General features: G+C 62.9%; 8 protein-coding genes across 8 annotated transcripts; 4 read left to right on the top strand and 4 right to left on the bottom strand.

Annotated features, from left to right (window-relative positions):
• Nucleotides 1-265: 265 nt before the first annotated feature.
• OT_ostta06g02430 (Exocyst complex component Sec6) lies at nt 266-2,527 on the top strand (the record flags this gene model as incomplete). Its single annotated transcript, XM_003079828.2, has 1 exon — nt 266-2,527. One exon carries the CDS (start codon nt 266-268, stop codon nt 2,525-2,527), a length of 2,262 nt encoding a protein of 753 aa, XP_003079876.2.
• A 51-nt stretch (nt 2,528-2,578) lies between these two features.
• Nucleotides 2,579-3,496, bottom strand: OT_ostta06g02420 (unnamed product; the record flags this gene model as incomplete). Its single annotated transcript, XM_003079827.1, has 1 exon — nt 2,579-3,496. The coding sequence occupies one exon, from the start codon at nt 3,494-3,496 to the stop codon at nt 2,579-2,581; it is 918 nt and encodes a 305-aa protein (XP_003079875.1).
• Nucleotides 3,497-3,989: 493 nt separating this feature from the next.
• Nucleotides 3,990-5,630, top strand: OT_ostta06g02410 (PBP domain; the record flags this gene model as incomplete). The annotated part of the gene is made up of 1 exon (XM_003079826.2): nt 3,990-5,630. The coding sequence occupies one exon, from the start codon at nt 3,990-3,992 to the stop codon at nt 5,628-5,630; it is 1,641 nt and encodes a 546-aa protein (XP_003079874.2).
• Nucleotides 5,631-5,803: 173 nt separating this feature from the next.
• OT_ostta06g02400 (Splicing factor 3B, subunit 5) lies at nt 5,804-6,070 on the bottom strand (the record flags this gene model as incomplete). Its single annotated transcript, XM_022984028.1, has 1 exon — nt 5,804-6,070. One exon carries the CDS (start codon nt 6,068-6,070, stop codon nt 5,804-5,806), a length of 267 nt encoding a protein of 88 aa, XP_022839228.1.
• A 76-nt stretch (nt 6,071-6,146) lies between these two features.
• On the bottom strand, nt 6,147-9,437 carry OT_ostta06g02390 (Symplekin C-terminal; the record flags this gene model as incomplete). The annotated part of the gene is made up of 1 exon (XM_003079825.2): nt 6,147-9,437. One exon carries the CDS (start codon nt 9,435-9,437, stop codon nt 6,147-6,149), a length of 3,291 nt encoding a protein of 1,096 aa, XP_003079873.2.
• Nucleotides 9,438-9,554: 117 nt separating this feature from the next.
• On the top strand, nt 9,555-9,959 carry OT_ostta06g02380 (GCK; the record flags this gene model as incomplete). The annotated part of the gene is made up of 1 exon (XM_003079824.2): nt 9,555-9,959. The coding sequence occupies one exon, from the start codon at nt 9,555-9,557 to the stop codon at nt 9,957-9,959; it is 405 nt and encodes a 134-aa protein (XP_003079872.2).
• Nucleotides 9,960-10,006: 47 nt separating this feature from the next.
• OT_ostta06g02370 (unnamed product) lies at nt 10,007-11,785 on the bottom strand (the record flags this gene model as incomplete). The annotated part of the gene is made up of 1 exon (XM_003079823.2): nt 10,007-11,785. One exon carries the CDS (start codon nt 11,783-11,785, stop codon nt 10,007-10,009), a length of 1,779 nt encoding a protein of 592 aa, XP_003079871.2.
• Nucleotides 11,786-11,985: 200 nt separating this feature from the next.
• On the top strand, nt 11,986-13,239 carry OT_ostta06g02360 (Transcription antitermination protein NusG,N-terminal domain; the record flags this gene model as incomplete). Its single annotated transcript, XM_003079822.1, has 1 exon — nt 11,986-13,239. The coding sequence occupies one exon, from the start codon at nt 11,986-11,988 to the stop codon at nt 13,237-13,239; it is 1,254 nt and encodes a 417-aa protein (XP_003079870.1).
• Between the last annotated feature and the right edge of the window lie 29 nt (nt 13,240-13,268).

Genomic DNA, 13,268 nt, shown 5'->3' with positions numbered 1-13,268 from the left:
GCTCGTCTCTCGCCGCCGCGCTCGCGCCGTTCCACCGCGACGACGCCACCGAAGCGCGTGCGCACCGTCCCGACGCCACCGAAGCGCGATCGATGGACGCCGACGCGCGCGCGCGCGTGTGCGGATGCGCCAGGCTCGAACGGCTCGATGGCGCACGACGGCGTCATCGACGCCCCGCGGCGACAGCGCGCGACGCGGGGCTCGACCGAGGCGCAGGGCGCGGGCGCGAACGCGCGCGGGAGGACGCCCGCGCGCGCATCGCGCGATGTCGACGACGACGGCGCGCGCGATGGGGATGGAGGCGGTGCGCGAGCGGTTGAAAATAATCGACGACGGCACCGCCGCCGCGCGCGCGCTCGGAGAGACGACGTCGACCGCGCGAGCGACGCTTGGAGAACTGGAGGCGGCGCTCGGGAGCTCGAGAGGACGCGACGGTGGGAGGGGGGATGGGATGAGCGCGACGGAGCGAATAGTGCGCGAGGCGCGAGAGGCGAGCGAACCGGCGGAGCGAGCGGAGGCGGCGATCGCGACGTTGGAGCGGGATGAGACGACGCTGTACGAGGCTTGGATGACGCTGACGACGCTGGAGATGGATCTGCGGACGGTGCGGATGGCGCTAGAGCGCACGGGGGGGCGCGCGAGAGGCGTGTTCGACGACGAGGAGTTCGAGCGCGTGGACCAGGCGCGGGCGACGTTCGAGGCGACGCTCTGGAACGGCGTACGTCAGGGTATTCTCACCGGGGAGTCCGGTGCTGAGGGGTTAGTTCGTGCCCTTCGCGTCGTCGCGGAGCAGGAGGTGCTCGACGCTGAATTTGAGCGAGACGCAGAGACGTTCGAGCCAGAGTTTGATCCGGTGACGAACAGAGCGACGAACGCGCCGCCGCCGGAGCCAAAGAGATGGAAGACGAGAGTGTTCGCCGAGGTATCGAACGCGGTCGAGGCCAAGCTAGCTCTCATCGCCGAAGGTTTCAGCGGTCTCGACGACAAACAGAGCATCGAACAAGTTTTGGAAGCGCTTGATGAGAGTCTCGTGTCGCTTGCCGAGATGTACGATTACACCATTCCTGCATTTCCGCCTGAGTGGCGCGTGTTTGAAATCGTCGTAGCACCCACGTTTCACGCCGGAGTGTGCGATTTGCTCGTCAGGCTGAGTGAAAGTCCGAACACGTCGAACGGCGACATGGTGGCTGCGGTGAAATGGTCAGAGCACTACTTCGTCGCCATTCAGTCGCTCGGTTTGGACATTGAGACCACGGATGAGCGACCGAACGAGTCATTTGAGAACGATGAGGATAATACCGAGTCCACGAGTCCGCCGCTTCCGTTTCCCGTCGGCTTGTCGACGTTGATTGACACGTACTGCGAGCGCATGCGCTCGACGGTCACCGAATGGACGGCGAATCTCTACCAAGTCGCGAAGAGCAGGCCACCGAAACCGGACGGCCATGGTAAGCTTTGGACGTCCAGCGATTTGGAGTTTTTTCGTCTCATCACGGAGCAAATGAGCGTCGCCACCGAGACGCAGTCGCATGTGTTTGTGAGGCAGTGCGGCAGAGTGACGGGCAATTTGATTGTCAAGTACGCGGCAACCGTCGCCGAGCGCTTGGGAGTGAAAATCGCGCCGGTTCCAGCGAGGACGCCATCGAGAGGAGCACACGGCCCTGCGTTTCACGAACACCGAGAGGTTCCATTCGAGACGATCGTGGCTGGCGTGAACGACTCGAGGCGCTGCCAGACGCTGAGCGCTCGCGTGTTGAAGATGATTTCGGAAGCGCTGGGCGGTAAAGATAACGTCATGTCCGATGAGTTCGAACACGTCACCAAGGTATTCAACACCGTTCACGCCGAGGCTCGGAGAATGATCTCGCGTCGAGTGCTAGACGATCCAGGCTTGAACGAAGTCATGAACACGTTTTATCGAGGAGGCGCGGACAGTCTGTGGGCAACCGGCGAGTCGATGACGACGTTTCTCGCGACGGTGGAGGATTACTTGGACGATACCGAAACGTGGCTATCACCCGAAGTCGCGGAATCGGTTACGGAAACCCTGTTCGAACAGCTTATTGAACTTTTGTTCATTCTCTTCACGAAGCAGGCGACGACTGTCGCTTCACACACCGTGGCGAGACTCGAGGAAGACGAACGGGCGCTCATGGAATCCATGGCGCTACGAATGTCACGGAATAAGGCGCTCGGGAGAATTGCGAGACTGAACAACCTTCGCGGCCTCATCTGCGCAGAAACAGCCGATGACTTTGTGAGTGAGTATGGTCGACTTCTCTCGAATTGGCCTGACGCCGGCTTGGATGCCGTCGCAACCGTGCTTCAAGTTCGAACGGACATCGACAAGTCAACGTCTAGGTCGACGTTGGAGCGATGTCGCGATTTATGCATCACGAGACTCGCCGCAATGACCGGACAAACGCCGAGTGGGGTCCGAATGACGGCGCCCAAGGAGCATCGCCGAACCTCGTCGAACGTCTCGTATTCTGGCTTCAACGCGCGATTTCGGCAACTCAATCGATGAACAACGTACTACAACAATTGTATTATTATAAGGGACAGGTAGGTTAGCAACTCACAAATCGAGCTTACCCTGCGCCGTGAGTATGATCCACATTAGCCCGACTCCGAAGACGAGCGCGCCGCCGACGAGGGACATCCAAATCGCCATCTTCACGCTGTGCGGAAGCGCTCCGAGCACCGCCGCGAACAACGTCATGGCTATGACGCTCGAGACGAAGAAACCGAACAAGTAGAGCGACACGCGCGTCTCGTCGGTGAGAAAAACCGCCGGAAGAACGTAAATCACCCCCGATAATCCCGACACGCCGTGCAAGAATCCAACCGCGTACGCCGGCGCCGTCTTATCTCTCCCAAAACGTCGAACGCGCTTCCACAGCGACGCGCGCTCGAGCACGACGTCATCACTCTCAACGTCAACCTCTCGCACGTGCACGTGCGACACACCGAGCGCGTGCGCCTCCTCGTGCGCCTCGCTCCCAGCCGCCACTCGCACGGACGTCTCATCCCCGTCTCGCGCGTGCGTCTCAACCTCCCCAGCGCCCTCCACCTCGCCGTCCTCGACGTGTTCGCGCTCCTTTCGCCGTTTCATAACCATCTTCCACCCCCCGGACGCGCTCGCGACGCCCAACGCGCACATCGCCCCGCCGACGACGTAATCGCTCGCCAACGCCGCCGTCTCCACGTCCATCGCCCGTCCGAGCGCGTAAAACACCCCGGTGACCCCACCCAGCCCCATCGCGTGTCCCACCCCCCATCGCGCGCCCTCGATCGCGCACCGTCGCGCCACGCCCACCGCGCCACCGTCGTCACCGTCTGCGATCGCCCGTCGTCGCGTCCGCGCCGCGAGCGCGACGACCGCGGCGACGTGATCGGGTCCCGCGCACGCGTGCGCGACCCCGCTCGCGAGGGCGATCGCGAACGCGCGCGCGGGCGAGCTCGCGGCCAACGCCGCCGTCGCCGCGGACGGCATCGCGCGCGCGGGCGCGGCGCGGTGAGGCGTCGACCCGCGAGGGCGACGGTGCGGGCGCGTCGAGGGCGGAAACCGTTCGGCGAGTGATGACTCGAGACTCGAGACACATGTGGGGGCAACGCGGGGGCGCGGTGTGGGTCGTAGGGTTTAGGGCACCGCACCTCGCGCGCGCGTGCGTCTCGTAGTCAACGCTCCGGGAACGCCGTGTGTGATCCCGTCGAATCGCCCGCGACGGCGACGGCGGGCGTGACGTCATGTGTTTTACGTCCACGCGCGCGTCGTAGTCAACGCGCCGGGAACGCTATGTGCGATCCCGTCGATCGCCCGCGACGGCGACGGCGGCGGCGGCGGCGCGATCGCGACGATCATCGATCGTGGCGACGACGACGCCGTCGCGGGGAGATATCAGCGCCGCGTGCACCGGTGAGACTGACATCACGCGCATCGAGACGCGACCGACGACGACGCGGGACGAGACGAAGAGACGATGACGATGGAGAAGACGACGACGACGAGGACGACGACGACGCACTCGATGCGGCGGCGGGCGATGAGGGGACTCGCCCTCGCGACGCTCGCGGGCGTCATGACCTCGGGCGCTCTCGCGGCGGAGTCCAAGCAGTACACGTCGACGGGGCTCGAACGGTTTCAGCTCCACGGATCGGGCACGACGAACCCGTCGAAGCTGTTCTGGTGGGCGATGGATCTGCTGGAGGAGCGCTCGAAGTCGGACGTGCGAATGACGTATCGATCGGTCGGCTCTGGGGTCGGTGAGAACGATATCACGGACAACTTTGCCGATACCGCTGATTTCGCGAGCACCGATTACGGCCTCGCGCCGGGAGCGTCGGGTAAAGAAATCTACCAAATCCCTTTCCAAATCGGCGGCGTGTCGTTGTTCCACAACGTTCCGGGCATCGCCACCGGCGCTCTCAAGCTCTCTGCCTGTACGATCATTAAGATTTATAAAGGTGAAATCACGACGTGGAATCACGGGGATATTCAAGCGGATAACCCCGACTTGACTCTGCCGGCGGAAAAGATCAAGCTCGTGTACCGAAGCAACGGCTCGTCCTCGACGCACGGCGTCAAGGGTTACATGAACGAAGTGTCTACGACCGCGTGCCCGACGGGCTGGCCGGCTCCGTACTCCGCGAGCTCTTTTCCCAGTACCACTACTGTACAGGCGCACTCTTCGGTGTACGACGTCGCCTACGCCGTCACCGGTTCTGATACCATGCGCATCAAGATTGGCGAGACTCCGTATTCTCTCGGTTACATCGACTCAGGTCACGGCCACAAGGATGACCTCTCGGAAATCGCGATGCAGAACGCTGACGGCCAGTGGGTCGTGACCAAGACGGGTAACCCCGCCGGTCGCATCACCGCCGACATCACGAAGGCTGCCGAAACTGTGACTTACCCGAAAGTGACGGGCTCGTCCTCGACGGACTATGCCGGAGACTGGTCTGGAATCAATCTCCACCATAAAGCCGGCGACAAGGCGTGGCCCATCACTCTATTCACTTACATCCACCTCAAAAAGACCTATTCCGATGCGGATACCGAGATGCTCGCGCGCGCTTTCGCCGAGTTCATTCTGAGTGATGAAGTGCAGAAGAAAACGAGGGACTTCATGTTCGAGCCGCTCCCATCCTCGGTCGTTACCTCGGCCAGAAGCTTCTTAGCTGCCACCATGACGTCGGGTACTGCGTGGCAATTCCTCGAAGCTGATGGCACGAGCACGGATACCGCCAACACGATGAACAATCCGAGAACTTTCAGCAAACGACGCCAAGCGTACGTCGATTATGCGCTCGGACTCGTGACCAAGGATATCGCCCAACTCGAGGCTAGTGTCGCAAAGCTGACCGAGGAGAGCGCGGGCCACAAGGAGAACGACGACGCGGCTGACAAGCGTTCCATCGCCCTCGCCGCCGTTGCGTTCGTCTTTGCCATGGCGAGTCTCATCTTGAACGTCGTCCTTCTCTGCTGCAAGCGCCAGCGACACGTACCGCTGCAACCTCCCGTCTCCAAGTTCCAACCGTCCACGGCGAGCTTCCGACCGACGTCCTACGCGCCGCCAGCCGCGCCCGCGACGGCGCCCGCGACGTCTTTCCAGCCGGCGTACTGAGCGCGATCAACATCTCCCTTTTTCGTCATCGAGCAAAACGCGTCGAATGCAATATGAATTTAACGGTTTTACCATCACACCGCGCCTAATCCAAACATCTCTATTACAATACACCGCGCGCCGCGTAAACTTATGTCTCCTCCGCTCGCGATCCGCGTTCGCCCGCACCCCCCCTACTCCTCCTCGAGCTCCGGCGGGAGTCCACACGGAAGTAACATCTTCTGCGTGAACTCATACTTCGTCCGACCCACGCTCTCACCGTTCGCGACGGCGAAGTACGACGCCATCGCGTGATGTCCGACGTAGGACGCGTACGAGTCTCGATGAATGTTCACCGCCCACTCGTGTCGCGTCGCGTCGGCGTGTCCGGTGCCGACGTGTCGACTCTGAAGGTGTTCGAGCTGGGAGGATATGTTCAATCGGTCGGCCGCGGACGCCATGTCGAGCGGGCGCGCGAGGCGAGAAGTGAGAATTCGACTTAGGGTTGGTCTCTTCGTCAGACTACAACCAATCGTTCTAGAGCTCGCTCAGGAGGGCGGAGATAGCCTTGGGAACCTGGGTCTTGCTCGCGAGAGACTTGAGACTGGGCACGAGGGCGGGGAATTTTTCCATGACCTCGCCGAACACGGGCGCTGGGAGCTCAATCATGAGCGGGAAGGATTGCGGCGCGGCGCGCTTCAAACATCGAAGGAAGCCTTCCCAAATCTTTTGGTCCATCTTCCACACTTGGCGATTCATGAGCGTGCGCAGCAGGCCGAGGGTGAACTCCTTAAGCTGTGGTGCGATCGTCTCGGCCTGGATGACGGTGCGCATGAAGAGCAGCGGCAGCGGTGTGAACTCCACCATCTGCTGGAGCGCCGTGGCGAGCACTTGCGGCGTGAACACGTCGGGGCGATCAAAACACACCGTGCACGCGTCAACGAGCTGCTTGAGCGTGACACCGTCTTGACCGACCTGGACCTCGTGCACGGCAATGAATAATTCGACCGGACTGAGCAGCGCTTCTTCCTCCGGAACGGAAAGGATGGTGTCCAAAACCGAAGCAAAGACGTCACTTGACGCGTGCATAAACTGTGGGAGCAAGTTGCGCACGCGCTCTTCGTCGAACGAGCATACGAGCGGTGCGAGATACTTGACATCGCCACCGCGAGACTCGCTGAGTGATTCTGCGGCGTTGAGAAGCGCTGGCGGCGCCGGGACTCCCGCAATGGAGGCGAGTGTGTTGAGACACTCGACCGCCAGTGTGAGCGAGCCCTCCGGAGGAGCAGCTATGATGTCGCACAACTCCAGACAGTTGGGCCCACAGGCGCGCACTAACTCGTTCACGTGACGGTGCATGGCACCTTGCAGCTCAGACTTGAGCGAAGCGTACGCCTTGAACAATCCATTCAGCAGTTTGAGATTTCTGGCGCAGAGAGCGCAGTACAGCAACATCGGCCCAACGGCGACGTCGCACGCCCTCGCAAGGTGATCAATCTTCTCCTCCTCTTGCTCTTCCTTTTCACCCACAGCTTGCGTTTCTTCATCCAGCTCCATTTTCTCTTCCGTTTCGTTTTCCTTCTCTTGCTCCTTGGCCTCTTTCGCATCTTTTTCGCGTTGAATGTTCTCGAGAGCTTCTTCGAGCGCGCGCTCGCCCGACTCCCGACCGCGCTCAAGACCAGCCGTGGCGTATGCCTCGATGCGTTCGGTGAGATACTTGACTGGATACAAACGGTTCGCGATGAGACGAATCGCCCTACCTCTCACCGATTCGTCCTCGTGCATCGCGCACGCCAAACACACCTCCAAGGCGTCATCTCGAGCCGGCGGGCGTTCCAAAATGATGTCTTGGAGCACACTGAGCACGAGCACCGTCGTTTCATCCGTCCTCGGGAACTTGTCGTCGCCTTCCTCTAATCTACACATCACTCGAATCGCGTGCCAGACCGCGCCCGGGAGCGACGGAACGTCGCACAATAACTGTGATAGTGGCTTCTTCGCCCCGCTCGCCATGGCCGTAGTGGACGTCGCGCCCGCCACACCACGAGTCAGACACTCGATGGCGGCCGAAATCGCTTGATCGTACGGCACGTAGCTGAACTCGAAAGCGATCTCTTGCGCGTACAGCGTCGTCAACCACTTCATGAGCATGTTAACCCCTTCAGTCTCGTACACGCCACCACCGTCGGCGGTGAATAGGAGCGCGGAGGCGATGGCCATCGTCTCCTCTTCTAAACTCGCCCCCGACGACTTAGCAGCTCCGGACGCGGCGAGTCGAGCTAGAAGTGAGCTGCGGAGTGGACCGGCGAGCGCCATCTTCTCAGCGCCACCGAAATCCTCGGCGACGCTCCCCACGGCGAGCATACGCTGAATAGCCTCCAGTCTAAACGCCTCGGCGACTTCGGCGTCGAGCGCATGAACCTTGACCACGAGTGACAGCGGCTCGGCAGGTTCCTCCGGAGGTTCCGGCACGGTGACCATGGTGGAGATTGGCGGCGGCGGTGGAGGCCCTCTGGGCGCGTTCGCGCCGCGACCGGCGAGATAGTACTGACTCGCCGGAGGCAGGTGCTGTAGGTTAGCGAGAATGGCATCCGCGAGCGCCGGCGGCGCGAGTTGCGTGACAAAGGCATCCAGCGTCGGACGATTATTGCTCGCCACCAAAGCTGCGAGCGTGGCTAAAATCTGATGCAAGATCCCCGGCTCGGTCATGGGAGCGATGACGATCGGCGGCGGAGGAGGCGGAACGACTTGCTCGCGCTCGCGCAGACGGGCTCGCTTGAAACCGCCGGCGGGGGTCAAAAAGCTCGACCGCTCCGCGCCACCCGCCTGCGCCGTGCGCTCGCGGTGACGAAGCGCGCTATCCACCGCCTCCCCCCCGCCGAGTTCGCGGCAAATTGTGGAGATTTCATTCATCATCCCACCCTCGACCGCCTGCCTCGGACCGTTTCGCAACACGTCGAGCAAGACATTCTTCAATTCTTTACTAACACTCGCCGTGGACGATGCCGATCGCTGATTCGCCTCGATCTCAGCCTTCTCACGCGCGACGTGCGCCTTGGCGTAGGACACGATCGCGGGCGTGCACCCGACCGCGAGCTCAGCCTTCTTCACGCTCAGATTCCCGAGCGCGCCGACGAGCACGAGCGCGAGCGGACGCGCCGGGTTCGCTCCCTCACTCAACTCCTTCAACGCCTCTTGAAGCCTCTCACACAACCCCACGGCGTCTACCATCATGTCTTCCAGGTTTAACGTCTTATGTCCCGGTTTAACCACGCCCGATCCCCACCCCTCGCCCGCGAGCGTCAGGATCGCCCGCTCCGTCGCCTTCACCCTCGCCACGCGCGTCCCCTCGTCCGAACTCGAATCACACGCGCCCTCGCTCAGGACCTCCATCGCCGCGCGCGCACTCGCCCACGCCTCCCGCACCGCCTTCACCACCCGCTGCGCGTTCCCTTTCACCGCGCTCACGATCGTCGCCTCTCGAATCAACGCGCCCGTCGCCGCGCACGCGACGCGCCGCGCACGCCCCGACGCGCTCGTCGTCGCCATCCCTGACGTCCACGTCAGCGCCGCCGACAAGAACTCCATCCGTCGCGTCCCCACGCGTTCGCTCGTCGCGCACAGCGCCGCGTCGACGGCGTCGTTCGAATTCTCTCGCGCGTCCAGAAATTCATCGATCCGCCGTCGCGTCTCCTCCGCCAGCGCGTTCACGTCCTCGTTCGTCGCGCGCTCGATCGACGCCGCGAGCGCGTCGAGCGCGGCGACGACGTCCGCGGGCGCCGCGTTCGGGTCCAGCGCGGCGAGCGCGGCGTGGGCGTCGCTCGGCATGGCGCGATCGAATGACGCCCGTGGGCCATCGCGCGCGCGATCGCCCGCATCGACCGACGCGCGCGCGCGGTCGCGGACGGCGCGCGGGCGCTCGCGACGCTTTGCTCGACGCGCGCGATGGCGGCGCGCGCGGGCGAGGCGGTGGACGGGGAAGACGGCGCGACGGTCGCGGGCGAGGGCAAAGACGAGACGACGACGACGACGACGACGACGACGACGACGACGACGACGAGCGACGCGGAGGAGGAGAGCGAGTGCGGATTCTGTAAATACATGAAGGGTGGGTCGTGTCGAGACGCGTTCGTGCGGTGGGAGGCGTGCGTGGACGAGGCGAAGGCGCGTGGGGAGGATTTCGTGGAGACGTGTTTCGAGACGACGAGCGCGCTGCGGGACTGCATGTTGCTCGATCCGGAGTATTACGGACCGATGACGGGGGGGGAGGAGGAGACGGAGGGGACTGGTGAGGGCGAGGGAGAGGCGGCGAAAGAGAGCGAGGGAGAGGCGGCGAAAGAGAGCGCTTAGGTGTCTTCTACACTGCGATTCGTATTCAACGTCTGTGAATGTAATAATTAATCGTCGTCCGACGAAGCGTCCGGGTCGTCGCCGAAACCGGCGAATCCGTCGGTCGATTGCGTCATCGCACGCTTTGCGCGCTCGCGCTCGGCGGCTTTGCCGACGAGCTTGGGTTGGGGGAGGGGTTGACGCGACTTTGCGCGCTCGGCTTGCTTCTTCTCGAGGAGCGTGGGATCGTCGAAACCGGCAAACGTCGTCGATTTCTTCTTCGACGCGCGAGTGGGTCGACGACGCTCGGGCTCCGTCGGTTTCGTCGTAGGTGGTGGCGCCGCCGCTGGCGCCGCTGCTGGGGCGTCGTTCGTCGAAACTTCTTCCTTGTCCACGCCGTCGCCCTCGTCCTTCTTCGCGTCCTCGGTCGGCGGAGTTGTCGGTTTGTCATCCATCTCACTCTTCTTGGCTTCGTCGTCGTCATCCTCGACGCCCAACGTCTTCAGAGCCGCGTCCGTGGTCGCCACGCTCGATGTTGGGGGTGCGCACGCGACTATCATCGAGGACGCGGCGGAGACCGCTGGAGAAAGCTTCGTGGCCACCATGCTCAAGAAACCACCGATGGTTCGCGAATTTCGTGCCTGCACGAGCTCCTTGCCTTCCTTGGCGGAAAATCCACTCAGAGACGTGAGAACCTCGACCGCTTTTTCGTCGCCGTCGACGAAGTAACGTCGCATAATCGCCCGAAGCTGCGCCAGATGCTCGCTCTTGCTCTCCGCCAACAATTGAGTGTCACAAATTTGATCGTCCAGCGCCTCGAGCTTGGCCAACGCGTGCTGCTCGAGGTATTGTAACTGCTCACCTTGGAGATTCGATGCCACCTCCAACGCCTCCATGCACTCCTGGAGCTTCTCTTGGAGTGCGTACGCCGCGCTCTCGGTGTACTTGGCCCGTACTTCCTTAATTTGCTTTTCTTTCTCGCCGAGCATCCACGTCATCCGCGAGTTGTTCTCCTCGAGACGCGCCAACTCCCGCGTGAGCTTTTGCATCTGCGCTTGGTCCACGCTGTTCGCGCCGCCACCGCCGAAGAATCCAGCGTATCCACTCGCGCTCACTTTCTGTTTCGCCGCCTCACCCTCGAGGACCGATACGCGCGTCTTCAAATTTGTGATCTCCTCCACCGCCGCCAGGAGCAGCGCTCTGTTCACGCCGTCCTCCGTCTCCCGCAACTCCTGCACCACCTCGCTCGCCTCCTCCCCCAAGAGCGCCCGCATGCCCGCATTTTCCGCCAATATCGTCTGTTTCTCCTGCAAGTGCGTCATCTTCATCGCTCGCACGTCTTCGCTCTCCCAAAACTTGATTTGTTCGATCGTCGACACCGGCACCTTGACGTACGTCGGCCGCATCGTCAACCCACTCTCGATCGGATTCCACTGCGCCGCGTGCTGCGCCGCTTGAAATTTAATCAGCGTCTCCTGCGCCTTACTCACGTACGAGCTCGCCTCCTCCGTCGCGTCGTGTATCACCTCTCCGAACGCGTCCGCCACCTGCGTCACCGCCCCGTGAAACGCCAAGCGATCCAACGCCCCTCGCACCGCGTCGTCGTCAAAGTTCAACCGATTCGGCGCGACGTCGCCTCGCGGGCGCACATCCACGGTCGATCGATCGCCGTGCGGCGTCGCCCGCGCGCTCACGCTCCGCGGCGCGGCGTCGCGTCGATCGTACATCGGGCTCCAATCGTGCCTCGCTCCGTGCGTCCTCGACGGCGATCCCGCGCCCCGGGCGCGCGCGTCGACGACGCGCCTCGACGCCTCGTCACGCGCGTCGTCGTCGTCCGCGCGCGGCATCGCTCGCGGCGCGCGCGCGCGTCTCGGGCGTCGCGCGCGATGCGTGGCGCGGGCGTCTTCATACATCACGCACACGAACCCCATGTGTGTCTCTTTTCATACCCATAACACACGTTGTATATATAACCGGCCACCACGACGGCCGCGCGTCGCCCTCGGGCCGCGCGCGACGCGACGACGACGCGACGACGACGCGCGCGATGTCGAGCGCGACCGTCGCGCGCGCGTGGACGTCCGCGGGAGCGCCCCGAGGGCGGCGCGCGCGCGAGAGACGGTTGAGAAACACGCCGCCGCCGCGCGGTCGAGCTCGAGCTCGAGCGCTCGACGACGACGACGACGACGACGACGGACGACCGCGGGTGGAAGACATGACGGCGCGTGAGATGCGAGAGGAACTGCGCGCGTTTGACCTCCCGACGTCGGGGCGAAAGACGTCGCTCGTGGCGTTGCTGGAGAAGGCGCGCGCGTGGGCGGACGCGGGGGCGACGCCGAGGGCGGAGTGGACGCGGGAGGCGGCGGCGGAACGAGCGATGGAGGACGCGGCGCGACGCGCGGCGGAGGAACGACGGATGGAACGACGAGAGCGGCGGGGGTACGCGGACGCGGGAGGGGGGCGACGGGGTGGAGGGTCGGTCGTGGAGACGACGCGGGCGGTGGAGGCGATGAAGGAGCGCGGGGCGAGCGAGGCGCGACGCGAATTCGTGGTTCAGCGAGCGATGTCGGAGAGCGGTGCGGGAAGGGAGGGATGGTTCATGCTTGAAACGGCGGAAAATCGCGAGGAGCGGGCGAGGGAGATGATCCTGGCGCTGAATGGGACAAAGTTGACGCGGGAGCAGCGCGAGCCGCTCGTCGCCTGGGTGCCGCGCGTGCCGCGAGACAATTTTTATCTCACCGAGGAGGACGCCGAGGGCAAGAGCGAGCTCGAGCTGTGTCAGATGGTTGGTGAAGAAGACATGGCGGAGATGATCCAACCCGGATACGTTTTGGTTCGGTGCACGCTGACGCAGACGCTAACTGACGCGTTTAACGACTTGTGGTCCGTTCGAGGCTTTGCCACGGGCGGAAGCTCACGCTTCGGCAAGAAGAGCTACGAGAAACTCAATCAGCCGCTGTCCATGGACGACCAAATTCCTCGCATGATCAGAAAGTGCGTACCTGTCGTGAAGACGGACGAACAAGTCAAGGCGGATGAAGCGCGCGTCGAGGTACAAGAAGTCGCGCGCGCCGGAAGGCAAGAGCGAGATGAAAACGACGGCGATGATTTACGTCCAACGTCTTCGAGTGAAGTCGGCGCGGCAACTTACGATCGAATCGAAGTTCACGACGGTCCGTTTAAGGGGTTCAAGGGGTTCATCGTCTCCGAAAACGACGACGGCTCCGTCGAAGCTACGCTTGCAATTTTTGGCAGAGACACAAACGTCACGCTGACCTCGGATGAGTACAAGTGTATCTAAGAAGTGTCTAATAACACAGCTATTCTAAC

Source organism: Ostreococcus tauri (genome assembly GCF_000214015.3).
Source record: "Ostreococcus tauri WGS project CAID00000000 data, contig chromosome 06, whole genome shotgun sequence".
Taxonomy (NCBI): domain Eukaryota; kingdom Viridiplantae; phylum Chlorophyta; class Mamiellophyceae; order Mamiellales; family Bathycoccaceae; genus Ostreococcus; species Ostreococcus tauri.
The sequence above is the reverse complement of the archived record's forward strand: the minus strand, read 5'-3'. Positions and strand labels throughout refer to the sequence as shown.